This window comes from Salmo salar, chromosome 05 (assembly GCF_965601325.2).
Source record: "Salmo salar chromosome 05, fSalSal1, whole genome shotgun sequence".
Lineage (NCBI taxonomy): Eukaryota > Metazoa > Chordata > Actinopteri > Salmoniformes > Salmonidae > Salmo > Salmo salar.
This window is the reverse complement of record NC_138295.1, coordinates 42,957,132-42,970,485: the sequence shown is the minus strand read 5'-3', so window position 1 is coordinate 42,970,485 and position 13,354 is coordinate 42,957,132. Positions and strand designations below refer to the sequence as shown.

General features: G+C 39.9%; 1 protein-coding gene across 3 annotated transcripts in view; it reads left to right on the top strand.

Annotated features, from left to right (window-relative positions):
* The window catches only part of LOC106604951 (uncharacterized), a 30,908-nt gene continuing 17,554 nt past the window's right edge, over positions 1 to 13,354 (top strand). The window contains exons 1-5 of one of the 3 annotated variants that reach the window (XM_014200113.3): positions 1 to 1,458; positions 4,004 to 4,251; positions 4,753 to 4,863; positions 4,970 to 5,033; positions 6,762 to 6,962. In XM_014200113.3, the coding sequence (XP_014055588.1) occupies positions 4,047 to 4,251; positions 4,753 to 4,863; positions 4,970 to 5,033; positions 6,762 to 6,962 (581 nt within the window). In that variant the 5' untranslated portion in view covers positions 1 to 1,458; positions 4,004 to 4,046. Of the gene's footprint in view, positions 1,459 to 1,503; positions 4,252 to 4,752; positions 4,864 to 4,969; positions 5,034 to 6,761; positions 6,963 to 13,354 lie in introns of those variants that run through there. The other 2 variants (XR_014392329.1, XM_014200116.3) reach the window with 2 other exon arrangements.

Below are 13,354 nucleotides of genomic sequence, written 5' to 3'. Positions count from 1 at the left end.
CCAATAGAAGAATCTTAAAATTAATTATACATCTCACAGGCAGCCAGTGCAAAGACTTTAAAACCAGTGTAATGTGTCTCGGTCTTGGTCTGTATGTTTTGCAGTTTACCAATGGCTTTCTTGGGTAGACCAGACAGGAGAGCATTACAGTAGTCAAGTCTGCTTCTAATAAAAGCATGGATCAGCCTGGGATAGAAACAGCCGCACCTTGATAATGTTCCTCAGCTGGTAAAAATCTATTAGGTCACATTCCTAATATGTGTGATTCGAAATTGAGTTCAGAATATAAAATGACACCTGGATTTTTTTTACCTGGTGTTTTATCTTTATTGCTTGTGAATTAAAATGTGCAGCCAGATTATGTCTCTGTGCTTTGGCTCCAATAATAACTACCTAGGTTCACCATAGCAGTTTTTAGTGCAGTGGGGAGTGACTAACAATAGATTGCATTTCTTCAGATATGCAATTAAAAACTAATTTTGAAGCAGGTGGTGGTGTTAGGATTGAGAAGGCAGGTAGACGGCTTAAGTTGTGATATCACTTTCCTGAGTATGTCTGTGTCAATTAGGGAAAATAACTCCATAGTGCCTTTGCCTGATAGACTGGGGCACATATTATCAAACTTCTCATCGGGTCTTGATTGACTGATACACGGCCAAGTGTTTGCTATCTTATCTCTGAAATATGCAGCAAACTCATCACATTTAGATTGCAAGGACATTTCATATAGGTTTGCGAGGGTAGGATTTATCAGATTTATCATTAATGGTTGAGAATGCACTCTCGAATTATTCTGATTATTGGTGATCAAGTCAGAAAAAATGAGCCCGTATGGCATTTCTAATTGCCTTGTTATATATGCCAAGTTGGTCTCTCAGGAATATCATAATGGGCCTGCAACTTTGACTGTATGTGAGGTAGGCCTATATAGACCTAGCTCACATACAGTAGCCTATATCTTCTAGTTATCCAAATGTTTCCCCCTTTAATGTGGATAATGCAAGGTGCTGACAAAACTCATGTTTGATATCACTTGGGTTTAATCATGCCACGTGTGAACCTGTCCAGCTATTATTTTGTTCTAAGAGGGTGTTCTTCATGTACCAACATCTAATTTTAGTTAACCGTAATTTGTCTAGTTTGTAGTTTTAACAGGACTACTATAATAATCGTTTAAATTGTGTAATGGTTAGCCTAGATTAATTGGACCAATTGGATGAATTGTACAAATATAACAGTCCAAAAATCTGGCCTCAAAATAAAAAGCACAGGTTATTTTCCCTTTAAATAATAATTTTCCCTTTAAATAACGAATCTCGTCCCCTCGGTTTTCTCCAGAGCAGCTCTCGTTCAGTCAGAAGACAACAAGCGCACCTCAAAAGACTTACTACAGGAGATCACACACCTATGGGGATAGCATCCACATTTACTACGGGTTCCTAATGTTTCGGAAAGAACGTGAGTAGGGCTCGTTAAATAATGACCAAGGGGAATGTTTTATCATAGGTTGTCGACGGGCGGGTGGGATGTTCAAATCAGCAAGCGAACCTGGGGAGCGTATGATGCAGCAAATGAATTGCGACTATGTTGTTATGCTCAGCGGTAGATACATTGTTACTATGCAATGATATTATTAGAATTAATAGATATATTTGTGATTTGGCGCAGCATTGTGTCATTGATTAATTATGGAAGAGCGCCTGATTTAGTCATGATGATGGAGCGTATCATACACTCAAGTACATTCTCGGTCAAGTTCCGACTCAGACTAGACTCAGCAAGAATATCTGGTTTTGTCACATTTGTCATTGTCAAAATTACATCATATTGTGTGCGTGTCGTAATTAAATTAGCGCATTTACAAAGCCAAGGGCATCATGGGCAACGAGGCCGCCAAAAACGTGTAAAAGATAGAGTGCACTGCGGGATGGTCATGGTCACTCTGTTCTGGTTCTTCAAGGCTACTGTTGCAGTCATGGGCCACCGCCGCTCACGTCACAATTGATTAACGGACTTTACTATTTTTGGTTAACAGGATAGTACAAAAGTTGAACTTGAACATTCCTAAATGCTGTCTGACAAAGGATGCACTATAATCAGTGTATAAAAATGTTCTTACTAAATAATAGTGATTAAAGTCTTTAGAAAATCTAAACAAACTTGAAGTAAACTACAGTGTTAGGCTACAGTGTTTCCATAACAAAGTGTGGAAAGATCTTAAATAGGTTAAGTATATCCATTGATCAAATAGAGTTTATGATTTTTTTTCAAGGCCTCACCTTCTGTCACCTGCCTAACCAACATGCTAGTTAGTGGCCATTGCCTAATAGCTGTCTTGACTGTCCATTGCCTGTCTTTAGTTTCTAGTGAATTATGTAAGCATGTAGCTGTAGTGTTTTTTGTAATATGATTAGGAACAGCAGGTCAGGTAGTCATCACTGAGCTCAAGGTCACTTGTGTAGCCCTAGACTTGAACTTGAACTGAGACAATTAATGTTGATGATGCAGTAATGCAAATATGCCCCTAAACACTTACCCTCCCCCAAAAACATTTACTGCACAGCTGTGCATTCTTCACAGTTGAAGTTATGGTAAAGGTTATCTGAAAGGAAGTTGATATTCAAAAGGTCATGTATGTCACTGAAGGAGTAGGAATGTGGAAACAGTCAGCCATGGTGAGTAGAAGTCAGGTATATTTGATATGATACTAATCTATGAAATTCAAATTTCCAATTTGTAGCTAGTTTGAAATGATATGAATCTCTAGGAAATAAAAGGGGAAAACAGCAGGCATCACAAATAAACAACAGCAGGCATCACAAATAAAAAGCTCAATTGAATCACGTTTTTTTATGCTATTCTTAAAAATGCTGCTTGAAGTGCTATTAGTGCAGAGCTTGCCGTCAGTGACAGGGAAAAACACAGTATGTTGCCGCAGTGTCATCAATGTGTGTGTTCCTGATGGAGTGCATTATATTGCTGAGTCACCTCAAGATTATCTGTGCTTATGCTGATGCAGAGATATTCTGCCCCATATTTCAGTTTGCTCGTGTCCTTTCCTGTCATTCTTTGCTGCAAATTCAATGTTTACTGCAAATGACATTGTAATTCAACAGATCTACTGAGAATCTATAATCAATTGATGTAAGTCTGACAGAACATGTCAGCTGTATACAGGACTGGTCCTCTTGTGACAGGGCACTAGACTAGTGACAGCCTTATCAGTAAGTGGCATGATTTAGAGGGACAGATAGACTGTACATTTCACAGAAACATTAGTTGCCATACATTTCCAATTCCACCCACATATTGTAAAAATGTCAGGCTGGGAGAGTAGGCAGAAGGGAATGTACTTTTTTTCTTTAGAGGGACACAGGAATTCTACTGCTGCTGGGGAACTGCAATGAAGTATATGTCTGAACTGCTGGAGTGATGGGCATTAGGTGGTTGTGTCTAGGCCCTCTATAATAAGAGTTCAACTGAAAAATATGGACCAAAATATTGACCAACTTCCTCTGTAAGCAGAAGCATTAAACTTTAATTCACAAGTTTAAAAATAACATTGTAGTACAAACATTGAGTTATTTTGCTGGCCAGGTTTTACAACCTATCAAGTACCATACAACGGAATTTGAATTAATGAGTCACCGATGAAAGCCTCACTCCTTGGCCTGTGGAATTTAGCAGTGTGTCTGTGTGTGTGTTGGTTAAGATGCCCAGTGAAAAAAACATCAGAGGGTGTGTACCCACTGGCCCAGCTCTGCCTGCTGAGATAGATAAAGTTGGCTTTAGCCAGCGGTACGCAAGGAAGCTGAGGGGGGGGGGGGGTATCTATTCCACACAGGAGGCTCAGATGGCCAGACATGACCACGCACGCAGGCCCATCAATGCTGCTGAATGGATCAACAGTTGACGTCTGTTAAGTGTGGTGGGGGACCCCCTTCAAGGTTTCATCACTGACTCTACGGTACAGTACATATGTATGTGCCCCTTGCCTATATAGGACTACGGTAAAGATAGAGGTTGAGTGAAGACTCTGCTGAGAGATGACGGACCTGGAGGCATCGACAGTGGGTGAACCCCCTCCTCCATACATGATCTTCCTCCTGGTTTTCTTCTTCTTCATCACGGGCCTCCTGGGTTTCCTGGTCTGCCATCTTCTGAAGAAGAAGGGCTACCGCTGCAGGACAGGGGAGGAGGAAGATGAAGATGAGGAGGAGTGTGAGCAGAAACTGGGACCAGACAAGAATGGTAAGTATCTACCAGGGAAAACAAGGATCTGTCAGAAAGAGTTTTATATTTTGGCTTTGATCTATCCATTGATGTCAGGATCAAGGATATGGCTTGAAGAAGTTAACAAGCGGCCATTATTGATTTTCTGAGGCAGATACATACGGTGTGTGACTTTTTTCCAGAGGTGTCGGTCTTTATCCAAAGGGCCTTGGCCCTTTCCTAAACAGGAAACATAGGAACTCTGTTGTACTATTTAGTTTAAGAGGATGTTACTCAGCTTGAATTAAATTAATTCCTATGTAAACATTGGACACTCACAAAGAAGTCATATTTTCCATATTAAATTACTGGGTACTTCAAAAGCCGGCCCGTTAGTGGATGCTTTAGTTGAAATAAACTACCTTCAAGGAGCTGTAGAATCGGTTGATTCACACAAACAAGAAGTAAGTGATGAAAAAATGCTTAAGGTCGACAACTTTGAGAATTTCCTTTAATAATCTCGAATGATGACAGAGCAAGCTTGGGTGCAAGCTGCTTCGTCAGACAATCTTTCATATGTTACAGATGATGAAGAAGAGGACCATCAAGACACTGTTGAACAAATCCTGAAGTGCATCATTGAAAATGAAGGTAGTAACTCAAGAAACAACACAATAGATACTAGATTTCGTCAATACCTTAGGAATTACAATTTAAAATAAATGTGTATTTTTGTGTGTTCTGTTTTGCCTTCTAGCCAACATGGAAGCCTTCAAGGAGATGCTAGGAAAACAGGATATTTGTGAACATCATGATCCTACGTATGTATAGCTAATACCAACTTTTTTTATTTGGCTATGCTATCTATTAGTCATGTAAGTGGATTCACATTCACCTTGTCTTAAAAATATACTGAAAATAACTACACTTAAAAATGTGAACTGTTTTGATTCAGAAAATGAAGCACAGCTTGTTCAAACATTAAGCCTCTTTTAGATATAAAACATTGATTTACATGATGTTTAGTTCATCTGACTGGCATTACTCCATGGCTGTATTATCACCCTTGGTGAAAGTCTTTTAGTGTGCAGAGCTAAGGTAAACAAGCACCTTACTTCCTAAGAGCACCAAGTCTCTCAAGTAATATAGTCCTAGTTCCTTTTAGCTCTTAAACAAACCAGTCTTTATGTGGTACATAATACATATGGTTCAAATGTAGGTCTTCTGTACTCGGTGTACTATACTACAGGTTTTCCCTCCTGCTTTAGGGTGTGGAGTTTTCAGAGAGGCCACAATAATGGGTGTACATTTCACTGTGCCTGTAGTAGTCAGACTGAGCCTGGATAAAGTGTATTGTGTGTAGCTTGTATTTATCCTGGGACCAGATGGTAGCTTTACAGTGGGGTGCTCAGCCCCTCTGTTCCTGTGTCCCTGTAGGCAGCTGTGTATGCAGTCAGTGTCTCTTACCTTGGGCTGTCTGTCCCATGGGGCCACCTGGCTTATTGTTGCCCTGGCATCAGCAGCCCTATTATGGGATCTGATCTTTACTTCTGTGTTCTGAGGCAAAACACAAATAGTCTCTCAACATATTATGCTACAACTGTATGCCAACGAAGTGTTGCTCACGTCCATATAAAGCATTTGAGGAAGAAACAGAACAAGAGAAAACATCTATTCTACTCACAACAGCTCCCAACAACATGCTACTACTCACATCCATATAAATAAACAGTGGTATAAAGTACTTAAGTAAAAACACTAAGGTACTACTAAAGTCGTTTTTTGGGGTCTGTACTTTACTATTTATATTTTTTACAACTTTTACTTTTACTTCACTACATTCCTAAATCAACTAATTTACTTTTTACATTTTAGACTTTTACTCAAGTAGTATTTTACTGGATGACTTTCACGTGAGTTATTTTCTATTAAGGTATCTTTACTTTTAATCAAGTATGACAATTGGATACTTTTTCCACCACTGCATATAAAGCATTCTAGGTTGAGATGATTGAGGGCATTTGAGAGAAACTCCGACCCAGTGATGTGCTGTGATAATATAGCTGTGATGTGCTACTAGCGTATTAGAGAAAGGAAAACTGATTTATGCTTTTTAATTAAATCCAGATTCTTACTTGGCACCTCTAGGTTGAGTGTTTTAGTGTTCCTGCCTGTTTGCCAAGCTAGTGCTCAGACTGATAGCAGCCTACAAGGCTGTGGCATTCGTTGGCCACCCATTCGTATTCTTCCCACACTCTCCTCTCTCAGCCAGCTACAGCACAGCTACAGACACCTCCCCAGGGACGCTATAGTCCTGATGGGAGGGAGGTCAGAGGCGGTCAGAGTCGGGAACCAAGGGACTAATAGATCACACTAGAGATTCATATTTCACAGACAGATTCCAATAAATATGCTATAAACCGGCAGCTGCTTCCTGGAAAAGTGTCTTTGGCTTTGGATGTTTTTGCTAATGTCAGGGTTCTATGGTTCAGTGTGTTTGAATGGAAAATACATATGACAGAGTGATTCCTTCTTTGTCTTTCCAAAAGGTTACTGCGCAAAGAGAGCCTCGGGGGTATTCCACCTCATCACCACACCGTGCACTCTGGAGCCCAGCTTGACCACAAGTCCTGCACGCTCTGTGTGCAAGGGCGCTCCAAGAAGGCCCGACGTCGGAGCCGTGTACCTCGGACCAATAAGCCGAGAACGCCGGGAGAGAGGAGAGAGTCCACTGTGTTCGCAGTGGGAAGGTGAGTCACACTGGACTGCTCACTGGTGTTTGACAACACAATACATTGATATTTATTTATTTAAACCTTTATTTACACTCTTAGAAAAAGTGCTCCAAAAGGGTTATTCGGCTGTCCCTATAGGAGAACCCTTTCTGGTTCCAGGTAGAACCTTTTTGGGTTCCATGTAGAACCCTCTGTGGAAAGGTTTATACATGGAATCCAAAAGAGTTCTACCTGGAACCAAAAGGGTTCTAGCTGGAACCAAAAAGGTTTCTTCAAAGGGTTTTCCTATGGGGACAGCCGAAAAACCATTTTAGGTTGAAGATAGCACCCTTTTGGTTCCAGGTAGAACTCTTTTGGGTTCCATGTAGAACCCCTTCCACAGAGGAGTGTAGCCAAGTATACTTAAGTATCAAAAGTATAAATAATGTAAAATTGCTTATATTAGCCTGTCTGGGCCAGCTTGCGTCCCACCCTAATCAACAGCCAGTGGAATCGTGTCGCGCTAAATGCAAAACCTCATAAATGCTATAACTTAAATTTCTCAAACATATGACTATTTTACACCGTTTTATAGATACACCTCTCCTGAATCGAACCAAGTTGTCCAATTTCAAAAAGGCTTTACAGCAAAAGCAAAACATTAGATTATGTCCGCAGAGTACCCAGCCAGAAATAATCACACAGCCATTTTCAAAGCAACTAGCATGCATCACAAATACCCAAAACACAGCTAAATGCAGCACTAACCTTTGACAACCTTCATCAGATGACACTCCTAGGACATCATGTTACACAACACATGCATTTTTTGTTCGATAAAGTTCATATTTATATCTAAAAACAGCATTTTACATCGGCGCATGACGTTCAGAAAATCTTTTCCCTCAAATGCTTCCGATGAATCAGCGCTACAATTTACAAAATTACTATTCGAAAACATTGTTAAAATGTAATATTGTCATTCAAAGACTTATAGATTAACATGTCTTGAATGCCATCTCTTTGCCAGATTTAAAAATAACTTTACTGGGAAATCAAACTTTGCAATAAACGACGTGGTATGCCCAGAAAAAAAGTCTAGGCTATAAATGTTGGAGCCATCTTGGAACGATCAACCATCAAAAATACTATTGTAAATAATCCCTTACCTTTGATTATCTTTATCAGAAGGCACTTCTAGGAATCCCAGGTCCATAACAAATGTAGTTTTGTTAAAAAAAGTTAATAATTTATGTCCCAATAGTGTTAGCGCGCTCCGAAGGCTAGTGAAAATGTACCGTGTGCGTCTGACTTGTCGTCAGGAATGAGCAAAAAAAATATATTTAAGTTCGTTCAAACATGTCAAACGTTGTTTAACTTGAGCATCTGATCCCGTTAGCGGGATCAAAATCCAGCGAAAAATCATATCGCCAATTAGCATTAAAAAATTAGCATAATTTTTTACAAAAATAAAAAATTTTTTTTTTTTTTTTTTATAGATACACCTCTCCTGAATCGACCCACGTCGTCCGATTTCAAAAAGGTTTTACAGGAAAAGCAAATCATTAGATTATATTAGATGAGTCCATCGTAAAAAGCAGCTTCATAGCCATTTTCCGACCAACCACTTCCATCACATATTATCAATAAACAGCTAAATGTAGCACTAACCTTTTACAAACTTCATCAGATGGCACCCCTAGGACATCATGTTATACAATGCATGCATTCTTTTGTTCAATAAAGGTCATATTTATATATAAAAACAGCATTTTACATCTCTGTCTGACGTTGACTACCTAATTTCCCCTCAAAAGCGTCCCGGTAAACAATGCTACGTTTCAATAAATTGCTATACTATAACGATTTTTTAAATGTATATTGTCAATCTAACATTTATAGATGAATATCTCTTGAGAACACCCGTCATACCAGATTTTAAATTAACTTTACTGGGTAATCACACTTTGCGATAAAAGGAGATGCGATACTCAGAAAATCAGCTAATATACAGTGCTCGGCGCCATCTTGGATGCAACAGTATGAACCATCTCATCTTCAATAATATTGTCAATAATCGCCTACCTTTAGTTGTCTTCATCAGAAAGCATCCCAGGTCCACAACAGATGTATTTTCAGGCAAAAAGTCCATACTTCACGTTCCATTAGCCTGATGTTGGTAGCGCGTCCTATGGCTCTCTCCAAACGCAGCTCTGCACTTCATACTGAAAGCAATCCTCGCGCATGTAGGTTCGTTCAAACATGTCAAACGTTGTATAAAATAAATGTTCAGGGCCACTAACACCAAGAGAGCCAATAAGATTCGAGGGGGATGATTTCATTGCCTTTAAAACCGTTTCCAAAGGTGGGGGCAGACATGGCCGCCGGCGTCATAATGGTGATGGCCCATCCCCTGTGACCAATTTCAAACTCCTGTCATTCACTGAGTTTTGACTCTATAAGGCTCAAACCACTGTGAAAGGACTGGCGACATCTAGTGGAAGCAATAGGAAGTGCCAAAATATTCCTAAACCCCTGTGTTTTTCAATGGGATAGGTTTAAACTCAATACAACACATCAGGTATCCACTTCCTGTCAGAAAATGTCTCAGGGTTTTGCCTGCCAAATGAGTTCTGTTATACTCACAGACACCATTCAAACAGTTTTAGAAACTTTAGAGTGTTTTCTATCCATATATAATAAGTATATGCATGCCCTATCTTCTGAGTTTGATTAGTAGGCCGTTGAAAATGGGAACGATTTTTTTTCAAAATGCGCTGTGGCGCCCCCTATCCTAGGGTATCCTCAAGAGGATAACATAAATCTTTAGGGGCTTTTTCAACCAGGGCTTCAATAATATTCCATTGGGACGGTTGCATTGTCTTTCAAAACGTTTCGAAAAGGGAGAGTACCCATGGGCGCCGACGTCACAATGGTAATGGCCCATCCCCTGTGACCAAGATAAACATCCTCTCTTTCAGTCAATTTTGATAGTAGAGACTCAAACCACTTTGTAAAGACTGGGGACATCTAGTGGAAGCCATAGGAAGTGCTAAATGAATCACAAGCCCCTGCGTGTTTCAATGGCAAATGTTTGAAATGATATCCACACATCAGATTTCAGTTTCCTGTCAGGATTTGTCTCAGGGTTTTGACTGCCATATGAGTTCTGTTATACTCACAGACACCATTCAAACAGTTTTAGAAACGTTAGGGTGTTTTCTATCCAAATCAAACAATTATATGCATATTCTAGTTACTGGGCAGGAGTAGTAACCAGATTAAATCGGGTACGTTTTTTTATCCGGCCGTGCAAATACTGCCCCCTAGCCTAATAAGCAAACCAGACAGCCTCATTTTCTTGTTATTTTAATTTACAGATAGCTAGCGGCACGCTCCAACACTAAGATATAATTTCAAAACGAAACATGTGCTTAGTGAGTCCGCCAGATCAGAAACAGTAGGGATGACAGTAGGCAATTTTCCTGTCCTGCTAAGCGTTCAAATTGCTTTAAGGTGTCAGGGAAAATGTATGGAGTAAAAACTACTTTTTTCTTTAGGAATGTAGTGAAGTAAAAGTAGTCAAAAATATAAATAGTAAAGTACAGATACACCAAAAAACTACTTAAGTAGTACTTTCAAGTATTTTTCCTTAAGTACTTTACACCACTGAAACTACTTTCATATATACTTCCATTTAAAAAAAAAAACTGGTACCAGGCTAACTTCAGATGAGTCTTGTGAGCATCCTAGAGCAAAACAACCGACATGTACACTATATATACAAAAGTATGTGGACACCCCTTCAAATGAGGGAATTTGACTATTTCAGCCACACCCGTTGCTGACAGGTGTATACAATTGAGCACACCGCCATGCAATCTCCATAGACAAACATTGGCAGTAGAATGATCTTAAAGAAGAGCTCACTGACTTTCAACATGGCACCGTCATAGGATGCCACCTTTCAAACAAGTCAGTTCATCAAATTTCTGCCCTGCTAAAGCTGCCCCGGTCAACTGTAAGTGCTGTTATTGTGAAGTGCAAACGTCTAGGAGCAACAACGGCTCAGCCCCAAAGTGGTAGGCAACACAAGCTCACAGAACGGGACCACCAAGTGCTATTGCGCATAGCATGTAAAAATCGTCTGTCCTCGGTTGCAATACTCACTACCGAGTTCCAAACGGCCTCTTAAACAGTGGTGGGAAAAGTATCCAATTGTCATACTTGTGTAAAAGTAAATCTACCTAAATAGAAAATGACTCAGGTAAAAGTGAAAGTCATCCAGTAAAATACTACTTGAGTAAAAGTCTAAAAGTATTTTGTTTTAAATATATTTAAGTATCAAATGTAAATGTAATTGCTATAATATACTTAAGTATCAAAAGTAAAAGTATAACTCATTTCAAATTCCTTATATTAAGCAAACCAGACGGCACCATTAAGAAAAATTCTTACAGATAGCCAGGGTCATACTCCAGCACTCAGTGCATTCGGAAAGTATTCAGACCCTTTGACTTTTTCCACATTTTGTTATGTTACAGCCTCATTCTAAAATTGATTAAATCGTTTTTTCCCTCATCAATCTACACACAATACCCCATAATGACAAAGCAAAAACAGTTTTCGAAGTTTTTGCAAATGCATTAAAAAAACTAAAAACTGAAATATGAAATGTACATAAGTATTCAGACCCTTTACTTAGTACTTTGTTGAAGCACCTTTGACAACAATTACAGCCTCAAGTCTTCTTGGGTATGATGCTACAAGCTTGGCACACCTGTATTTGGGGAGTTTCTCCCATTCTTCTCTGCAGATCCTCTCAAGCTCTGTCAGGTTGGATGGGAAGTGTCGCTGCACAGCTATTTTCAGGTCTCTATAGAGATGTTTGATCGGGTTCAAGTCCGGGCTCTGGCTGGGCCACACTCTGGCCACTCAAGGGCTTTTAGAGACTTGTCCCGAAGCCACTCCTGCGTTGTCTTGGCTGTGTGCACGGGTTGTTGTCCTGTTGGAAGGTGAACCTTTGCCCCAGTCTGAGGTCCTGAGTGCTCTGGAGCAGGTTTTCACCAAGGATCTCTCAGTACTTTGCTCTGTTCATCTTTCCCTTGATCCTGAAGGAACAGGATCGTCCCCACAGCATGATGCTGTCACCACCATGCTTCACCGTAGGGATGGTGCCAGGTTTCCTCCAGACGTGATGCTTGGCATTCAGGCCAAATAGTTCAATCTTGGTTTCATCAAACCAGAGAAACTTGTTTCTCATGGTCTGAGAGTCCTTTAGGTGCCTTTTGGCAAATTCCAAGTGGGCTGTCATGTGCCTTTTAATGAGGAGTGGTTTTCATCTGACCATACTACCATAAATGTCTGATTGGTGGAGTGGTGTAGAGATGGTTGTCGTTCTGGAAGGTTTTCCCATCTCCACAGAGGAACTCTAGAGTTCTGTTAGCGTGACCATCAGGTTGTTGGTCACCTCCCTGACCAAGGCCCTTCTCCCCCGATTACTTAGTTTGGCCGGGCGGCCAGCTCTAGGAAAAGTCTTGGTGGTTCCAAACTTCTTCCATTTATGAATGATGTAGGCCACTCTGTTCTTGGGGACCTTCAATGCTGCAGACATCATTTGGTACCCTTCCCCAGATCTGTGCCTCAAAACAATCCTGTTTCGGAGCTCTACGGACAATTCCTTTGACCTCATTGCTTGGTTTTTGCTCTAACATACACTGTCAACTGTGGGACCATGTATAGACAGGTGTGTGCCTTTCCAAATCATGTCCAATCAATTGAATTTACCACAGGTGGACTCCAATCAAGTTGTAAAAACATCTCAAGGAGGATCAATGAAAACAGGATGCACCTAAGCTCAATTTCGAGTCTCATAGCAACGGGTCTTTTGTAAATAAGGTATTTCTGTTTAAAAATGTTAATACATTTGCAAAAAATGTTAATACATTTCTAAAAAACCTTTTGCTTTGTCATTATGAGGTATCGTGTGTACATTCATGAGGAAAAACATGTATTTAATCAATTTAAGAATAATGCTGTAACTTAACAAAATATGGAAAAGGGGAAGGGGTCTGAATACTTTCTGAATGCACTGTAATTTACAAACAAATAATTTGTGTTTAGTGAGTCCATCAGATCAGCGGCAGTAGAGATGCCAGGGATGTTCTCTTGATAAGTGCGTGAATTGGACCATTTTCCTGTCGTGCTAAGCATTCAAATTGTAACTAGTACTTTTGGGTGTCAGGGAAAATATATGGAGTAAAAAGTACATTATTTCCTTAGGAATGTAGTGAAGTAAAAGTTGTCAAAAATATAAATAGTAAAGTACAGATACCCCCCCAAAAACGACTTAAGTAGTACTTTAAAGTAATTTTACTGCTCTGGAAGCAATGTCAGCACAAGAACTGTTCATCGGGAGCTTCAGGAAA